The 21583-nt window shown below is 33.6% G+C and overlaps 1 protein-coding gene across 1 annotated transcript in view; it reads right to left on the reverse strand.

The window, feature by feature from the left end:
* The window catches only part of LOC129940208 (exostosin-1), a 494844-nt gene that overhangs the window by 222650 nt on the left and 250611 nt on the right, over positions 1 to 21583 (reverse strand). Inside the window, exon 2 of the mRNA XM_056048470.1 lies at positions 12599 to 12751. Within this exon, the coding sequence (XP_055904445.1) occupies positions 12599 to 12751 (153 nt within the window). The remainder of the gene's footprint in view (positions 1 to 12598; positions 12752 to 21583) is intronic.

The raw sequence follows: 21583 nt of genomic DNA on the forward strand, positions 1-21583 counted from the left end.
TTTCGTTTCTTAAATATAAGTTCTTTGTATTTGACAAAAAGCATTTTATATTTTATTCCTTTCAAATTAATAAAGTTTACATTTCGGAATTTCTCATTGTAATAAAATTATTTGTTGGTTTATAAAATGAAAATTTCTGTTTAACCGAACACATTTCTTCCAAAGAAGAGGTGTTTAAGCCAAAAAGAAAACTGTCTTATGTTATCAGTTCTAAAAGTTATACGTTATTAGCTTAGGATTTAATATTTATATGAAGCAACTTTAACTAGTTTATAAAAGCTTTTCCTTATCTACAAAACCAACTTCTTGTGGCCTATTAACTTTTTACTCTTCCCTTTTTCGATCTAGCACTCATCGAGGTGAGACCTAGAAAATTAAATAAAGAACTTTGTCATAATACTCGTGTTTTTAACTTCATATATTTTCCTTAACAAAAATAACCGAGATCACTTCCGCATCTCAACAAGCGGCTTGCTAATAGAAGCACATCTTCCAAGGATTATAGTTTATACAATTTTTTAAGAAGCGGAAACTGATTAGAAAATATTGACGGATACTGGTGTAGTTGTTGTTTGTAGTTTTTAAAACCCTTTAATTCAAACAACATTTTTAAAAAGGGTTTTCCAAAAGGTCGGATCGATTTTGAAAGTTTGTCTTTAAACAGTAGCTAAAGACAAATCATCAAGCGAAGTTACAGCGTTGAGCAACACGTGCAAATGATAAAACTTTCAAAATGGGTGTTCTAAAGTAGGAACGATGCGCACGTTCGTACCCTTTTTATGGTGTTCCTCGTTCCAAGTCGACTATTCAAGGCATGGTAGCAAAATTCGAGTCTAAGGTATCAGTGAATAATCAGCTAACACCCAAACGTTAATAAAACAATAGATCTGCTAAAAAACATCGCTGTCAACAGAATCCAAGGCACGATCGCTTACAATGGCTTTATCTGTAGAAGACTACAACATTGCAAAATTTGCGTATTGATTTTATGGGACTGCACCTAAACAAAGTCCAACCTACCAATGAGCTGAAACCAAACGACAATACACAGCGTGTCGTTTGTTCGCTAATTAGACTTTTGAGCAGTGTGAAGTTGATCCCAACTTTGGTCGAAAAATCATCTTTAGCTATTAAGCCCATTTTTGTTGAATGGTTACGTGAATAATCAAAGTTGTCAGATTTGGGACGACATGAATCACGAGGTGGCAATGCATCGCTTCGGTGTGGATTTTGGGGCTGGAGCGATCATCGGTCTGTATTTCTTCGAAAATGATACTGGCCCTCACCGTCAATGTCAATCTCTATAGTTCGATGATCAGCAACTTCTTGTGACCTCAATTAGATGACTTTAAATTTTCGCTTCTAAGAATCTAAAGAAAAACTTTGTACCAAAAGAGGTATTAACCAAACCGAAAGTCATATGAAATCCTTCAGTTGATTGTTGGTGTGAAAACTGGTAACTTGTTCTTGTTAACAGGAATGACCGTCTATCAAATGGAAAAGCGTTACCAGATGTCCCTAATTTCAGAAATACATTCATTTTTGTCCCACCGGGAACCTAAACGAGCTTTCATTGACAGTTTTCTTAAACGTTACCCTTTTCGGGGCACATCAGACCATTGTATCGTATCTGCAAATCTCACATGTGTAAAAAACCAAGTTAAAGAAAAAACTCCTATGAGAACCGTTTGGCAATATGAGAAAGCCAACTGGGACGGTCTCAATGAATTCTTCAGGAACTTAAACTGGTCACTATGCTTCCTTGATAGTGACGTAGATTCCACCGCAGATATGGTAACAAATTTAATTCTTTGTGGTATGAGAAATTTTATCCCGAATAGGGTAAAATTAATCAAACCTAAAGAGAACTCATAGTTTGATTCGAGCTGTAAATAGGTAATTAGGATCAGAGATGTAAGTTTCCGGATTTATAAAGCCAACCCCACTGAGGAAAACCGGAATAAGTTCAAACAAGCTAGTAAGACTTGCAACGGCCACATTCCACGAAACAAATTTTTGCATGACCAGACATTAAGGCAAAAAATACTACAATGTCCCAAAGGTAGTGAAAATTTCTGGTCATTTGAAAAAAACGTACGAAACACCACGTCATCCGCGGCTCCAACGCTTGTCCACAATGACGCTCCCTATGTGAGCTCGATCGATAAAGCCAATTTGTTTGCAGCACGGTTTGCTGTTAATTCAACGCTACCAGAGATTGTCATGAGTCCTCCTGTTCTTGAGAGCATAACGATTCTATGGCAAAACCACTGCGTAAGCTTTTCCAAAAAAAAAGGCGAATCATCCTCCCCCTCTAACTATAGTCCAATAGCACTAACGTCTCTTCTTTCCAAGGTCATGGAAACGCTGAATAATTATCAGCTTAAGAAATATCTTGAAGAACGGAAGCTTCTTAAAGACCGGTAGTATGGCTTTCGTAGCAATAGGTCCACTGGTGATCTCATGGTTTATCTCACCGAACAGTGGTGCAAATCTTTACATCGTTTTGGAGAAGTTAGACTATTTCACTTGATATTTCAAAAGCATTTGATAGAGTTTGGCACTAAGCTCCCTTACCGAAAATGCGTGCTTTTGGTATAGAAGAATCCCTCCTTCGTTGGGATAGAAATTACTTTTAGGACCGTTCAATTCAAGTAGTGTTGGACGGGACACGCTGGTGTGCCTCAGGGCTCCGTTTTGTCTCCGACACTCTTCCTTATTTTTATAAATGATCTTTTGTCTGAAACTTCTAACCCACTAAATTGTTTCGCTGATGACAGTACCCTCAGCTTTTCATATTCGATTTTAGATTCTCATTCTTGTCCTTCGGATGTGAAAATCTCATTAAATTCTGATCTCAACATCATTTCACATTGGGAATCAAAAACCGTGTAGAATTTAATGCTTCGAAAACTCGATATTGCAAAAAATGCTGCTAGGTGCTTAGGATTTCTCCGACGGTGCAAGAAATTGTTCACATCTTCTGATCTGCCTGTAATGTATAAAGCATTTATTCGTCCAAAAGTAGCTAGAACAGGATCTAAAAAAGAGCTTTGAAAATGATAGGCGATAGAACTATAACCGAAACAATTACTTCACTTGAACACCGCCGCTAAAAAACACTCGTTTATCTTAACCCAAAGAGCTTAAGAGCGTCATCGTAATGTGCGTAACCTGCCCTTTATGCAAATGATTACGAAACTTGTGTCACGATTTCGTCAAGAATGAATTTTTGTTGATCTTTATCTAGCAGAAAGACCTCGCACTGCCAGAACTGAAGCGAACTGAAGTGGAACACATTCATAGTAGTTCGTGCTTGAGCTGGAAGACCTAGCACTGCTCGAACTGTCTAAACAAAAGTGGATGGTGAACATATTCTTGAAAGTGTTTGGGAGATTTCAGAACCATGGACACGAAGAGCGTCAACTAGGTGTTTTTAGGAGTATAGTTGAGTTCTTACGACACTGGTGGCACGATTTTGTCAACAAGGAACTGTATTTGATCTTCTTTGAGCTTGGAGACCTCGCATAGCCCAAACTGAAATGGATATGGAAAGTTCCGAAACATCAACAAGAAGGTGCTTTTATCAATGTGCCATGAATTGGCCTGATTTCACTTTTTTAAAGTGAAACAAAACCAATTTTCAACAGTTGGTCTTATTTCACTTGACCTTATTTTATGGCACCTTTGGTCAAGTAGGTGTTTTTTGGAGTCCACTGCAAAGAGTTCCTGCGACACTGATGATACGGTTTTGTCAACAAGAAATTGAAGTCGATCTTTCTTGAACTGGGAGAGCTTACACTGTCCGGAATGGAGTGAATGTGGAACGCATTTATGGAAGCGTTTTAGAGAGTTCTGATACACTTGAACACCACCGCAATGTTTCATGACTTTCGTTGTTCTACTGATATTTTTAAAAACAGTGCTCTGTCGAATTAGCCAGTTGCATTCCCCCCCTCAAACAATTCAGCCGTAATACTCGTACTTCTAGAAATGCACATCAGCTTATACTAGAGACGTACTGTCAAGTATAGAAATTCCTTTTTTAACCGGACATCGAGAATGACCCAGCACTGTTTTTCCCTATCATTCTGATATTCAAAACTTTAAGACCAATGTGCATCGGTATCTCTTCCTTAATCCTTCCCTATTTTCCTAACGCTCGCACTGTGTTTAAACTTTAAACATGTTAAGGGTATTAATAACCCCTTGAGTGTCCATTTATTATAAAAAACAAATATTATAAACTTATTTAAGTCATTTATTGATTATTAAAACCTATCGCAATTTTATATCCTCACCATTGTTTTAAAGACCTAATTTCTCAAATTACAAATTGTCCTAAAAGAATGTAAAACAGTTCTAACATCAAAATTGAAGAAACAAAATATTTTACTTAAAGTAAAAGTACGAGTATTGATTTCTCATTACCTATACATACCGTACTTTTATCGATAAGTCGATGAGATACAAAGTTCAAATTTTCTGTTTGAATACAAAAGATATCTCTTTGTTTCAGCAAAAGACAAAACAACCATTATCATAAGCATAACCCTTACAATAAATTATTAAACTCGAACATCACATTTAACTTTCTATTTGAATCTTTTTCAAACTTTCTTCCAAAACAATGAAGACAACGAAGACGACGAAGACAACGAAGATGAAGATGAAGATGAAGATTATTATGATTTTGAAATTTTGTTCAAGAACTACACCAATATAATAATTTCCATTTCCATGAATCCTATCCTACTTATACTCGTATTTTATATTGTTTTCTCAAAAAGTCCACAACCTGTTTTGACATTTATTCGAATATAATTGAGAAACCAATTCAAGAGCAATATCGAAATATTTATTCATTGTTCTTTCAAGAACAAACTTTTCGCTATATATGTAAAAAACATTGATACGAACACGAAAAAACACACATATCTACTTAAATCCACCCCCCCCCCTTCAAAAGAAAATGAAAAACAGGAAAAATTTTCATCCTGAATCAAGACCAAAACCAAGCTAAGGAAAGTGCCCAAGGATATTCTGTCTTCTTGCTTTTTCTACACTGCGTCCACCTCATCACCACTCCGCCGCCGGCGGCGTACCGTCACAGAACTTAAAAAGACCGCATCATATATGAGGATATTTTGTATGAAACTTCTTCCACAATATTAGGTATGTATGGTATGTGCCTGTATATGTCTAGCTTGATGGCCTTTTAAACGATAAAATAAATCATTTTTTTGATTTTAAACTTTTTCTTTCGTTTCGAACCAATTTTCATTTTAGTGAAAGAAATATGCGCATCTTACATATCTACAGATAGAAGATTTGTATGTAGTCTAATATAAACTTTTTCTATTTTGTTTCTTGTATTATTTATAGATTTTGTTTTTGTTTAAATTAAAAAAAAAATACCAAAAACCCAAACAAAAAACATGCATTGAAGCTTCCTTTTTGATGAAGAAATTTAAGAAATCTGGCGAAAAAATGAATGATTTTGGAATTTTGTTCAAGATGTTAAGCACGTGATGGAAATTTGTAAACATATTTATTGCGTGGATATGGATGAAACACTTGTTAGTCTGGCTTGTGTTTTATTTTTGAAACAATTAAAAAGGTTTTAAGATAAATTTGGGTTGAATTTCTGTTAAAAAACATTTAAACACGATGCCATAAAATGTTCATTTCTGATCATTTATATTTTTTTTTTTTAAGGATAATACGAGTACTCAGAACGAAAAAAGTAATCCTGTTGTTGAAAATGGAATGGCTAGAAACACACAAATTAAGTCTGTTACAAATATAACTTGGAGTCTTTTTTAAAATCAATCTGAAGAGTAAAATACAGCAACGATATTTGAAGAAATCTACTAGATCGCAGAAAAGCTGACGAGCTTGAAAAGAGACATGATCGAACCTACGTAGGTTAAAAACAAACCGAGCTTATTAAATGCCACCTTTAGATTGTGAGCTGATTGAGAATCAAGATCAGCAACCAGCTCACACCCGTATGTTACTATAGGTAGAACAAGTTGTTTTACCAGCTTTAATTTAATATGGGTAGGTATTATAGATTTAGTAACAGATAGTCTTCTAAGTGAATTCTGTGACACAACTCTATCGACATGGTTATTCCAAGTTTACCTGTTGTTAAAGGCCTAACCTTAATTTCTAACTTGGGGAACATATTCAATAATACAATTATTCAACACAACGGGAGGGAAATTATCTGGGTTTGGTTTGTTTATTGAAATTGGAAGAGCTTTTGTTTTTTCAGGATTGAGTTTAAGTCCGTTCCGTGTCGACTAATCATATATAGCTCGTAAATCAATGTTCATTTTAGATATCGCATCCTTAAGCATCAGAACAGGAAAACTAATATGTAATTGGACATCATCTGCATAGAAACTGACAGTTAGACAAAACAGAGGGCAGATCATTAATGAACAATGAAAACAGTAAAGGTCCAAGGATGGATCCTTGAGGAATACTATTATAAACAGGGAGGAACGAGGACATTCTACCATTACTGGACACGGCTTACATACGATTGGTCATATATGAGTAAATAAGTTTTTTAGTTATGTCAGAGAAGCTAAATCGAGTGGTCAATTTATCACGACGAAGATTATGGTTTACACAGTCAAATGCCTTTGAAAAGTCAAGTAAGGTTATCACAGTTGTTAATTTATTGTCTGAAGCATGTCTTCTGTCATTAGATACGTTGAGTAAAGCTGAAACACAACTATGTCCAGACCGAAATCCAGATTGCAAAGGATTGCTTGTCTTTAATATAATATTTTATCTGGTTACTTATCAGACTTTCAAAAACTTTAGATAGAAAAGATAGGATAGCTATCGGTCTATATTTAATAAGTTGTACGTCTTTTTTATTGACTTCAAAGCAGCTTTCGATACAGTAGATTGCAATGCTTTGTTCTTCAAACTGTATAACGTTGATATGTCAGCAAAAAAATGTGGGAGAGTACTTGAAAATATGTATCATGACAATCGATCAGCGGTTTGGAATGGTTCCGATATCTTAAAGTGGTTTGTGTCAAAGATGGAAGTTAAACAAGGTCGCGCTTTAAGTCCAAGTCTTTTTGCCTGGAGGTATAGAAGTGGCAGGGAAAAATATCAAGGCACCCTTTTCTCAAACTCTGCAGCTGAGGATGAACAAACTTGAAGCGTATTATCGAATATGGAATTTGAAAGTGAATGTGGACAAATCTAAGGTGACGATTTTCCGAAAGGAGTCCGGCAGAACTGCAAGGAGCGAAAAATTATACTTCAACAGGGATCGTATCGAAGTTGTCAAAACCTATATATTTGGGTGTAACTAGTTCTTACAACCTTCGTATGGTAAAGTACCTCAAAGAAAAACTAGTTTAAGCTAAAGGTGCAAGTAGTTCAACGTGAAGGAAATGCTTTTCTGACGAAATAATTTCGAATAGTGTTAAATACAAGGTATTTGTGGCAGTGACTTAATCTGTAATGCTTTATGCAGCACAAACATGAGGATATGAAAGATATGAAGCAGTCGAACTACTTCTAATATATTTTATCAAAACATGCCTCGACTCCTTTAAACTACCGCTAACTATACATGTGAATGATTGAAACAGGATTGTCACTTCTTAAAATAAGAACTCTGAAGTGTCATGTAGACAACATCACAAAAGTACTTGAAATGCCAGATGAAAAACTACCCAAAATTTAAGCAATAGCATTCAGCACAAAGAAGTACCCGTAGCATGATGGTTAGTGCGTTGGACTGTCATGCCAGAGGTCTTGGGGTCGATCCCTGCTAAAGTCATCTAAAGTTTCCTTCACGGGTACTGCCTCTTGCGAGAAATTGAAAAATTCTGCAAGAGTAATTCTTGTCATGAAAAGTGCTTTCACAAATTAGCCGTTCGGATTCGGCTTAAAACTGTAGGTCCGCTTCATTCCAGACAACAGAACTCGAACACAGGAATGATTGATAGTAGTAAGTCACTAGGTCCTATTCAGAAAAAAGAACTGGAAGAAGTTGGGAGATACTGCGGATCCGATTTCAGACTGCTAGGTGAAAGTGGAAGACTTTCCAAGAACAAATTCTTGGAGCTTATTTCGAAGGTTGACGAACAGCATAGAACCGATTGCTTGAACGAGACTACGCCTTCGGCCCATAGATCAATCTATAGCCGACTTATGTGAACAAAAATATTTCCACAATTAAAACAATCAGGCACTTATTGCATCGATTAACAAAATGAGAGGGGAGCTTATAAACCTACACTATAGACCACATCGAGAAGATCTGCCTATTAACTGCAACTTCTGTTACCTTAGAGAACGGGATGATGTCATCCATTTCATTGGAAAATTCAAAAAAAAAAATTTAACAGCAGTTTCAAATCAGTCGATGAAATAACGGCGCTTCTAAACTGTGAATGTAATTAATAACTTCTCCAGATACTACCGAAAATTGATATTTAATTTTCTATAATCAATTTTGGTAGTCAATATGTCAAAAAAAATTCGAATTTATAGCAGTAGTTGATCTATTGACTATTTCTGTTGTTATATTGACTACCCGAAATTTATATTCTAAAATTGCAGCCTAGCAGTCAATTCTTCAAAAAAAAAGCTTGTCATATTGACTATTTTGGTAATCAAGTTGGCTTTCGTCGGTTCTCAAAAGAACAATATCCAATATTTTTTCCATTCAATGTTCAATGCCAAATTTTTCCTGAAAATACAGGAATCCTTCCTTATTAATTTAACTTTTCATTAGCGTTTAAGCTAATCGTATCTTATTTCAACATTTAGCGCTTGATTATTGCTAATTAATCCGATTGTCAAAAAAAAAACAAATGTTTTCCGCGCAGTAAATTTTTAATTTTGTCGCTTACCATCATTAATTGGCAATTAATGATTTTCAAAGTAGATGTATGTACGTATTGTATATCCTTATTGAATCTCATTAATTTTAAATTAGTCTTTAATGGTTCCCAAATGGAAATGAAATCAATTTGACAAAAAAGGAATTTAAGACATATATTTTCCGGCAAATGCATTACTTGTATTGTGCTTAAGCTTAATTCTGGCGAAAATTGTATAAATATTTGTATACGATAAGGGGTGTTTTTTTTAGAGGAAAAGAGCTTTGAAAGGAAATAAAACTACAATGATTTGTTTAAATTGACAAAAATATTACTTTTTTCGAAGCATCCTTTTCTGGGACTATAATTTGAATATGATTTATGGCTTTATTATAGCTGACCGCCACGGCTGCCTCGGGCGTAGTCTTACCTTAAGGTCCAAATTTCGATGACTTTTTCCAACATTTGTGGTCGTATATTAAAAGTATGTTTTTTTTAATAATAAATAAATAAATTGGGTGGCGCAACGGTCCGATTGAGAATAGAATAGAATAGAATAGAATAGAATAGAATAGAATAGAATAGAATAGAATAGAATAGAATAGAATAGAATAGAATAGAATAGAATAGAATAGAATAGAATAGAATAGAATAGAATAGAATAGAATAGAATAGAATAGAATAGAATAGAATAGAATAGAATAGAATAGAATAGAATAGAATAGAATAGAATAGAATAGAATAGAATAGAATAGAATAGAATAGAATAGAATAGAATAGAATAGAATAGAATAGAATAGAATAGAATAGAATAGAATAGAATAGAATAGAATAGAATAGAATAGAATAGAATAGAATAGAATAGAATAGAATAGAATAGAATAGAATAGAATAGAATAGAATAGAATAGAATAGAATAGAATAGAATAGAATAGAATAGAATAGAATAGAATAGAATAGAATAGAATAGAATAGAATAGAATAGAATAGAATAGAATAGAATAGAATAGAATAGAATAGAATAGAATAGAATAGAATAGAATAGAATAGAATAGAATAGAATAGAATAGAATAGAATAGAATAGAATAGAATAGAATAGAATAGAATAGAATAGAATAGAATAGAATAGAATAGAATAGAATAGAATAGAATAGAATAGAATAGAATAGAATAGAATAGAATAGAATAGAATAGAATAGAATAGAATAGAATAGAATAGAATAGAATAGAATAGAATAGAATAGAATAGAATAGAATAGAATAGAATAGAATAGAATAGAATAGAATAGAATAGAATAGAATAGAATAGAATAGAATAGAATAGAATAGAATAGAATAGAATAGAATAGAATAGAATAGAATAGAATAGAATAGAATAGAATAGAATAGAATAGAATAGAATAGAATAGAATAGAATAGAATAGAATAGAATAGAATAGAATAGAATAGAATAGAATAGAATAGAATAGAATAGAATAGAATAGAATAGAATAGAATAGAATAGAATAGAATAGAATAGAATAGAATAGAATAGAATAGAATAGAATAGAATAGAATAGAATAGAATAGAATAGAATAGAATAGAATAGAATAGAATAGAATAGAATAGAATAGAATAGAATAGAATAGAATAGAATAGAATAGAATAGAATAGAATAGAATAGAATAGAATAGAATAGAATAGAATAGAATAGAATAGAATAGAATAGAATAGAATAGAATAGAATAGAATAGAATAGAATAGAATAGAATAGAATAGAATAGAATAGAATAGAATAGAATAGAATAGAATAGAATAGAATAGAATAGAATAGAATAGAATAGAATAGAATAGAATAGAATAGAATAGAATAGAATAGAATAGAATAGAATAGAATAGAATAGAATAGAATAGAATAGAATAGAATAGAATAGAATAGAATAGAATAGAATAGAATAGAATAGAATAGAATAGAATAGAATAGAATAGAATAGAATAGAATAGAATAGAATAGAATAGAATAGAATAGAATAGAATAGAATAGAATAGAATAGAATAGAATAGAATAGAATAGAATAGAATAGAATAGAATAGAATAGAATAGAATAGAATAGAATAGAATAGAATAGAATAGAATAGAATAGAATAGAATAGAATAGAATAGAATAGAATAGAATAGAATAGAATAGAATAGAATAGAATAGAATAGAATAGAATAGAATAGAATAGAATAGAATAGAATAGAATAGAATAGAATAGAATAGAATAGAATAGAATAGAATAGAATAGAATAGAATAGAATAGAATAGAATAGAATAGAATAGAATAGAATAGAATAGAATAGAATAGAATAGAATAGAATAGAATAGAATAGAATAGAATAGAATAGAATAGAATAGAATAGAATAGAATAGAATAGAATAGAATAGAAAAAAACACCTTTCTGCCATATTAAAGGTTTTTTTTGAAAATGTCTATTAAAATTTGTCCCTAAAATTTTCGTTTTCCTGCCATCATCTTTTTTTGAGTTCAATTCAAGAAAATTAAATAAAAATGTAAAGCAAGCCGTGTGGCTAAGACTTTTATGAAGTAAATAAAATTTCCAATAACCACATATCATATTTTTTGTAGAAATTACCATATTTTTATAATAAGATCAGAAGAATGGGAATATAATGTTTCAAATTAAATAGATGCCAAATCAAATCTTTAGTTCTTATAACCTTTCAATTCAATATTTGAATCTTCAAATAATTACAATTTCTTGAAAAAAGATTGATACTTGCTTCGAAAAGGTATTTTAGTCATTGTATTAGTAATTATCAGTTCTTAAAAATTGGACTTGAAGACAAATAGTCATTGTATTTTCGGATTTATAATCCACCTCAAAAGTGGTACCAAATTATTCCACGAAAATGATCTTTACTCTTTAGAAATTTGTGTATGCAGGCATCACTTTCCTACTTGCAATCAAAGTGAAAACATAGTTTTTAAAAACGAAAAATTGTGTTGCTACAGTAATTTTGAAATATAAACCTTATTCTTTTTTTTAGTTTCCCAGTTTCTAAAACAAATTCATAACGGATAAATTAAATCGGTAGATTAAAAATACAACACCGTACTTTCGCGAGTGTCGAAATTACAAAACGAAAAAAGAAGTGAATTATTCAAATTCCTTTAATCTTCTGCTTGAATTCATGTTCTTTTTTTTTTGCTGTTCCGCATCTCATTTTGAAATATTCATGTATAAAATCCTTCGTGTCCTTCTCATTATTCAGGATAACTTTCCCTATGCTTCAAAGGATTTTCTACTTCAAACTAAGTCTTTTTTTTACAGTTGGCTCGTATAGTAGTGAAACTTTAAAAAACAAAATCCCAAAATTCTTACGCAACGCCATTAAAAAATAAGGAAAACTTAAGAAAAAAAAGAAGAAAACTCTATGTTCCTTATCCTTTCCTACTCAAAAAGTCATGTAATCTTTATCAATTGCGTTCTTTTCTACTTTATCCAACTTCCTATACTCCTCCTCCATATATTTACCGGTCTTCATCGTCGTCTTTTAGAGGTAAAGGTATACAAGGACGAACGGACAGACGGACAGACGGATGGACGGTCCGTTACACTTAATCTTGACAAATCATTCCCTCTCATAGGTATATAAAAGAGGAGTGAGTAAGAAGAGGAGAAGTACGCTATAAATGCATTAGATATAGGTAAGGTACTTCTTGTATAGATACTACTGAACTTACCTATCGTACTCGCGATTGTCTTCGTCGCATCTGGCATCCTGAAGCTCCCGCCAGCTTTTACCATGACGGCACGTTGTTACCAAAACTAGGTCTCGTCCGTTATGCAAATGAAATAGTGAATTCCGTGTCTCTGAACCTATCCCGTGGACATATCTAGAACGAAAATAAAACACAGAAATGAAGTTACAAAAATATAAAACACATAGATACAGAAAATGAGAATTGCAATGAAATTAGCGATAGTTTTTGTTGAGCTAAAGTAAAAGTATCTCTTCGAGAAAGGAATAACAACGACTATCTACAAGTTTTATTAATTCCTTGAATGATCCAGGAGAGTTTTCAAGAAAAATGTATAAAAACCCGTTAGCTGAGCAAATAAAAAGAATAACAAGAAACTTTTCCTTCCAACAAAGAGAGCAAAATAAATAGAACTTTTGTAAAATGCTCCTCTGCCAACAACTTGGATTTGAAAAGAGGGTGGGATTTGGAAGGGGGATGGGGGGTTGGGGAGGTGTGTCGTTTTTTAAGGAAAATCCTCATGGTGAAGCTTTTTTGTAGGTATATAGTAGTTTCTGAACTATCATCACAGATATTCTCTATGCTCTATGATGATGAAGCCTGGCAATAACCGGACCTGTATCACAGTTTGAATGGGCCACTAAGCGGAATAAAACTTTTTCTACAGCTACTACATACCTACGAGAACGGACGGGTGACGACCGCACAACTATCGATATGGAAGCCAATACACCACCATCACCTACTGCTATTGCTATTGCTACTGCTATCTCTCCTCCTTAAGGATATGGCCCCATTCGTCCAATTGTATCCTTTATTCATTTTTTTTCTTGTTGTTTTTGTTGTAGTATAGGAATGGAATGGTAGTATGGCTTTTTCAATGCTGCTGATGCACAGCCCATTGTGTATTTTATTTGTTTCTAGATATATGCCCCATGCTATGGAGAACTGCTGATGGTCCTGGGCGATGGTCCTGGTAGTGGTGGTGGTGGTGCTTGATCGCCTTCGCAATTGCCATAATAACTAAAACTTAATCAGACAATGGGCCCGATAGGAGTCATCCTTTTTTTATTTATTTTCCTTGAAAAGCACAGATTCAAGGCAAGTAGTAGGTATAAAATATCTATCTAACGATAGGAAACATTCAATTGAACCAGGTCGGTACTTAGATTGATTTTGCAGATTGCAGTTGCTTGGTCGAGTTTTATAGGGTGTTCTTGTGGTTCTTGACAAGGATTGATCTCTTGTGTGCATTTGTAAGGATTAGTTCTGTTTTTTTCGTTTAGAACAGTGTTGTGTTCAAAATTAAGGAACACTTTTGTTTTGAATTTATTGTTCAATTATTAATTGAAGTCAGATTTTCTTACGAATAGTTTCAAAACGTATCGAAAGGACTTGACTTATTAATTTAATGGATAAATAAATAAGAACTTTAAACTTAAATATCTTATAATCTTAAGATCTTCCGTGAAAATAATTGCTTAGCTTGATAATGAAGTAAAACAATTTATTGCTGATACGCAAAAGGCTGCGGAAGCAAGTACTCCAACCATTTCGAAATAAAATATCCTGTCAAAATGATAAAGTAGATTTTGTGAAAATGGAGGGCTTGATAAAATGGCAAGCTACAAGATTTAAAGATGATAAGAATCAATAAATTTCTGAACGGTTTGACAACACATGGTTCTACTCTTTATAATGGGAAACAACAAAGCAAGATACTTCAGATATACAACACGCCAATAAAATCTCAAGATAGCAAAGGAGCCGAAAATCCGAAACAAAAACCCGACATTTTTGAATGATATCTTGCGTATGTTCTTAAACCATTCCCAGCAAAAAAATCTACAGTTTTTTTACAGTTTGTTAACAGGAACAATCAATGGGAAATTCTAGAGTACGATCTTAGCAGTCTCGCATATAAGCTCGATAATAGGTTTCATAACCGGGCATTGTCTACTAGAAAAGCACGTCAAGCGGTTCTGCGTAGTCTCAAGTGACTTTTGCAGAAGATTTGTGGATGAAGAAGAGGAGGAAACTGTTCTCACCTATTCTGTATGCATGTCCTGCTCTAGTTCAAAAACCTAGGAGAATTCTGCTATAGCGATCTAAACCATTTGAATCATACTAACACAATCGACCTCTCACATTTCGAAAGGAACTCAAACTAGTTTAATTGAGCTTAGAAGAAAGCCTCAAGATTCATGTTGTATCACAATAGGCCATTAAACTGGTTTAAGTGTGTTCTACAGCATCACGGACAGCCACTTTAACATAACCTAACCTAACAATCTTAGCACTGCTCAAACTTTGAAAAAAATGCCTTCGATAGCCTAGACAGTCAAAGCAATAATACCTTCGTCAAGTGCAGTCGCATTTTCTTTTCGCTCCTCAGTTGCCCTTTGCCACCTTTTTACCGACAAGAAATAATCAATTACAAATCAAAAAAAAAAAAAAAAACTATCAATATACTCGCAGCGCGTATGATAATTCTTACCCGACCTACTTTACTGCCTAAATATGTCTCATTGTCTGTCATTCTAGAGGAGGAACTTATCCAGCCCCTCATGAACCCGCAACCCTTACTCGTAAATGCAAATCTGCTCGAAGGACCACACAGTGTCTAATTATCAAATTAATAAAATAGTGTCGAGACGCCAACGTGACCGTATAAAAAAAAAAAAAAAAAAAAAACAGCTGTGTACCACATCATTGGAAAATTGCATAAAACATTTCTATACAAGGTAAGTTATCAAAAGAAGTTTTTACGAGTACTTACATACCAATATCGCTCATGCTAATCATTTCAAGAACTTTCGAAAAATGTCTGCTGAAAAGGTTCAGTAAAATACAAGAAGAAGAAAGACTTATTTCGAAATATCAGTTTAATTTTAAAATTAAACATTTTACTATAGACCAAATACATCGCATTACTGATGTAGTGGAAAAGGCAATTGAAGAAAGAGAACCCTTTGACAAAGGATTGGCTTAAGTACAAACTGCATAGTGACCTTTCCAGGCAGTACTACGAACTATTCAAATCTTATGTTAAGAACCGGCTCTTTAAATTACGGAACGACCAAATTAATGTGGAATTAATGAAAATAAAAGCCTGTGTACCTCAAGGTAGTGCCCTAGGACCAACTTTGTTACAACAACTTTATACAACGAATATTTCAGTGGATACCTTCAAATTCTAATGAACACAGAAGTGGTTAAAAAAGACGTTGTTTTACTTAATAAGAGACTGGAAAATCATTCCAACTTGGAAATGAAGACCATCTTAAATATAGAACACTTATCAGATGATGGTCTAAAAGCTGTAGGAAAGAATAACAAAGATCAATTTCGCCTACAAATTTTAAGTTTTAGAAAGAAAAATCATTTATTGGTGTTTCATAGATTGGTCCTGATTAACCGTTAGTTTTAGTTTACCTTGGGTCATTTTCGGTTTATTTTAAACATGCTTAACTTTATCTGCTCGAAATACATACATTTTACGAACTAAAGGGTATGCCATAAAACCATTTGAATTCCCGCCTTGGCTTCTTATGGTGGTATCTTTATGGCATCGGTTGATTGTGGTTTATTTGCTGCGGCTTCAAGAAATCTCACAGCAAGTCTCGCGGTGTTTAATCGTATAACCTTGATGGCGAATTCACATCACCCCTGGGAGAGATTACCTTACCCTCAAATCGTTCATGCAAAATGTCAATCTGTGTTCTGGAACCACATGTCCATATGATTCTATTTGGGCAATAAGAAATTAGCTATCATCGTTATGTAGAGCTCGCTGTTGACGTCGTTTTCAAAACAAGGACGGACCAATCACGCAGTCGGCCTAAAATCCACACCAAAAGGTAACTTTTCGAGGATGCATTTTCACCTGATGAACTTCTCGTGTCGTCCTATGCACGACTATTTTGCTTGTTAACACAGCCCTTTATCTAAAAAGGCGCCTCTTCATCAAAGATTATTGTTCGGCCTAAATTTGGGTCCTCTTCCAAATGATTCGAAGGCCACTGAGCGAACATTCGATGGCCATGAACTTTGAGCTCCTGGGTCAGTTGGATTTTGCACGGGTGCAACCCCAAGTCCCAACGCGAATATCTTCAAGTTAAAGTCTGTGAAAAGCCGAGTTCTTGGTCACTGCGAGAAATAAACTGGCTCGACTTCTGCCGTACACTTTCACGGACCGCGGCGATAATCTTAGCCGATCTTGCATTCCTTGAAAGTACTGGTGTTGGTTGATTGTTTACTGGACCGGTCGTTGGCCACCAAACGTTGATGAGTCGACTGTGAAGGGCCACTACGAAATGGGAGCAATGCGAGAAACGTTTGCGTTAGCGAACACTCGTTTTGATAACAAAGTTTTATCATTTGAACATGCTGTTCATTGTCATGATGATTTGGCATAAACAACTGAATAATAAACAAAAAAAATTTACAGATGTCACCAAAACAAATGGCCGCCAGGGGGCGCAAAAATCTCCCGTAACAATGGAAAAACCCTTTATAGATCCATCAATTTTTAAACCTATTCGCAGTAATCCATATCAGAATCATCGTCCTAAATTGTGGACGTCTTAAGGCTGTCTCAAAAGCTCTGAACTCTGAGTATTCTGAGACTATTAAACATGGTTTCAACAAATACTTTACCATTTATGATTTTGTAATACCTTTTGATGATTATTGACAATCAAACTATGGATGCTGATGGATGGATTCTGTGATTTCAATCCGTTTGCATGGCATTTTAAGCCTTTTAAAGACAAGAATAGCTATCATTGTTCTTATCATTGAATATTTTCTTCCAAGATTTAAGAACGATTAATGTATGGTGTCAAAATAAAGCCGATAAGTTGTAAATTTGAATCCAGATAGTATTAGAAAATGCTTAGGTACATCGGGAAATTTTTGTCAAATGGTAGAAATTTTCAATGATAGCCAATGATTGGTTTGAATAATGAAAACCAATGATAGCTACAACTGGACCCTTAAATTATGTCTTCGACGTTTATTTAAACACCTTCTTTAGTTTTAAACGTATTTATTAACGTCGTTTTTTTAATAATAATAAAATATCTTGAGATTCTTTTCAAAAAAAGTAGCAAACTAAGAATTAAAAATTTGTCTCAATCATTCAAAATTTTTAATTTTTACTTCGGAAAGTTTGCTTTGGTAGTTGAAAAAATTCTTTTGGATTTTAAACCTTAAAAATAAAGAAGTCACTTGTTTAAAATGGACGAAGTTTTTGTTATTTTATGAAGAGGTAGTTCAACTTTAAGCTTTAAAGGATATATCATAACATAACAGTGTCTTATTAGTTTTACAAAACAATGAGTCAAGAATTCAAATGTGAAAAATATGTTCAATTAATTGAAATAAGAGAACGGAATGACAAGCCAGACTTCCTTTTAATAGTTTAAAAAAAAAGAATTGTTAACCTTTTAAATGAGTCGCTCAAATCTATGACTTAAGAAAAAATGTATGTCTGGGAAGTAAGTACACTTTGCATGTCTTTTAAGTACCCCTCTGATTCCAAAAATTCCAAACATTGTCTATCTCCCCCAATTACTGAAATCAATTGACCTCTTTTGCAATAAAAATACGCTTTTTTGATATGGTAACTAAGGTAATAATCTGCTGACTATTTCTTCTACGAATAAATGACCTTGACAAATAATTTGTTTGCTATTATTTTTGTTTTGAAATTCATATTCAATAAAAATTTACAACACAAGTGAGTTTTGAAGGTAGGATCTTTTATTTTTCTTACCGAAATCATAGGTATTTAAAAATCACATTTTTAAGCTTTCCGTCCGTCATTTCATTTCTTATTATTATTTTTTCCAGGGGCACTCAAAACATACCCAAAAAAAGAATAGGGGACAAAGGACATTAAATTCCATTTTAAATTAAGTTTTGAATCATAAGCTCTCACAGCATTGTAAGTACTTATTTACTTTTTGACCTCTGGGGAGCTACTAGTTTGATAAGAAGATTTTTATCAACATTTTAAACAGTAAAACAAAAAAATACCAAACGAAATTGTTCAATGGGGTCCAATTGAGATGAGAGGTTCTCATTGGACTTAAGCTCATTTTTTAGTTTGTTTTAAAGGACGAAAAGAAGCATTATGGTTGTACATAGAAATAATGTGAACAACCAGGGAAAATAAATTGAAATTGGAAAGGCTTGCGATTGCGAGAAGCGCCAGCAGTAGCCTCACTTGGCCTTGTAATACCCATGGACAGAAAAATTATCTAAATATCTCACGATGAGGACCTTGTTAAAGGATACACAAAGAAAAAATAGAAGAAAATAAAAAGACGATGGAAAACAAGGAACCGAACTATATAATCACAAGGACGAACATCACCAGCACCAAACAACAGAGAGAGAGAAAGAGAGAGATAGCGTGGGACAAAATCTCTTGACCGATATTGGATTATGTTTTTCTAGAGCATCCTTCGGAGAGAACCCGTGCTCCTCCGAACTGGACGTAAAGTTCCTTCGACCATTTCTTCCATCCTCTTCCTAACCGTGCTTTTCGTTGTTATGTCCCGCGGCAAATGTCTTTCTAAAGTGGCAAGATACTTGGGATTTTTAACTACATTTAGGCAAATTGATTTCAATTTAATCAGAATTTTTTGTTTAGTGAATTTAATGCGATTAGCTGTGAAATTTATTTTGAGAACGAAAATTCCTTTTCCTCTTTTGTTGTCCCTGAGTCGTATCTCGTCTCATCTTCGTCCCGTGTCGTTCGGACGACGACGACGCATCATCAGATATTTTTTCGCGTGCCATTTTAGATTTTATCGACGTTATTTTTTCTTCTTTTCGGAATTTTTCTTTTGTAAGGACATTTTTGATAAGAAGACTGTTATAATTTCTTTCCTTTTTTGTTTCCTTTAATTTTTTGTGTGTGTTATGATGTCTCTAAAGAGGATAAAAGCTTTAATGTCATGAAGATAAAAGATGATTTTCAAAGTTATTGATTGGCTTTTTTCTCGCCTTCCTTGATGGTTCTTTCGGAATGACAATTTTTATGAATGTCCTTTTTTGTTGCAGCTTCTGTTCTTCTTGGTTGACTTGTCTACAATCTGTGAAAACGAATATAAGGAAAACAAGAAGAAGAATATGCGGGAAGCCATCAAAGTGTTATGACTTCAAATAAAAATAAAATTTCTCAGGATAATCTTTAGAAAGCCAAACAAACAAAGGAAAAACAAAAATTATGAAGAAAAAAGGACATTATTCGTTTGTGTGAGTAAAAGCAATCGGTGGTTTAGAATCTCTACATAGACACGAGTTATATACATATTTGTATTCTTATAGTCAACAATTGTGAAACGACCGTCTTCACAATTACTCAGTCGTGATTCTGATTATTATTAATAGAATGATTTTGATTTAATTAATTCGTTCGAGTTGAAAGTAATTTAAAGGTTCACAATTATAGACCGACACGATGGATTTCCTTTTTGTACCAAATTATTATTGTCTTCGAGTTCGGTTGGATTTGACCTTTTTATTGTTTTTTTGATTAATTAATTGCTTTTGGTTTTGGTATTGAAGTTTATTGATGAAAAACTTATCTGTGGATTTTTTTAAGGGAATTTTATTATTAGAGCGGTGGTCAGAACAACTTCATGATTATCTGGACATTAGAAAAATATATATATAGGGTTATCCATTTAGGGGTTTTGAAAGTAAACGTAAATAAAACACAAGTTCAAGAGTTAAATGTTTAACTCGATTAATTCGGTCTTTCAAAAAGTCATACAAAAAAAGTCCAGCGGTTTCGCCACGACGATAAATTACGAGGCCAGAAAATGTTTCTTGCAATGAAGCTATATTCGCTCAAGTTGTATGGCATGTTGCACCGTCTTCTTGAAACGATATATTTTCCAAGTCGGAATCTTCAATACCATGCAAAAAAGTCGGGTACGGTGACAGTCTTTTTATCATCGTTTTTAGCTTGCAAAGCGTAACAAGTCGTCTCAGTTTTGAACCTGGTCCGAAAACTTAATGGAATAAAATTTACTAATAGCCCGAATCTAAATTCAAATAGACCGCAAACATATTTTGAGGAATTGTTAAACCCAGATGCACCAAATAAGTTTCTGAAAACAAAAAGGATTGAAAGGCTGCGGGCTCAGATGGTATACCCGCAGAATTCTACAGATACTCTTGTTGTATCTCTATTAGCAGTATTCAACCACATCTTTGAGGAAGGAACCATCCCAAATCAGTTCAGCGATGCCCTGATTTTCCCAATCCACAAGAAGGGAAGCACTGAAGTTCCGGAAAACTGTAGAGGAACCTCGTTTTTGAACTCGTGATATAAGATACTTACATCGATTCTGCTTCGTCGTTGAAATAAATCGATACATTCTAATAATCTGCTTAGTGAGTTCCAAGCTTGCTTCATATCACATTTTTGTACTCAACTCAATTGCTGACTCGTTTCTATGGAGAAATAAGAAACTTTTTGAATTTTTCGTTGATTTCAAAGCTACTTTTAACACCGTGGATCGCAATGCCCTATTCGACAAAGTTTTCCAGATAGGAATGTCGTTCAAGTTCGGTACAGTATTGCAATATTTATACAAGGCTACCAAAGCATCAGTGTGGAATGGCCATCATAATGGTTCCAAACGAAATCAGGAGTTATACAGGGCTGTGCACTCAGTCCAAGCTTTTTTTCACTTTTCTTTGTTGATATATTCAAAGCATGACCAGCAGGAATCGAATACGCAGGCGTTCACATTAAAGCTCTTCTTTTTGCTGACGATATTGTTTTGCTCACGTATCCTCTAAAGTGCCTTCAGCTCATGATAAATACGCTTGGTGAATATTGTAAAAGGTGGAACCTAGTGGTAAATTTAAAAAATTCCTAAGTTGTAGTTTTTTAAGAATTGCTGTGAAAGATCGGGTGCAATTGAGCAATGGCACTATAAT

The sequence above is a fragment of the Eupeodes corollae genome, chromosome 1, assembly GCF_945859685.1.
Source record: "Eupeodes corollae chromosome 1, idEupCoro1.1, whole genome shotgun sequence".
NCBI classification, from domain to species: Eukaryota; Metazoa; Arthropoda; class Insecta; order Diptera; family Syrphidae; genus Eupeodes; species Eupeodes corollae.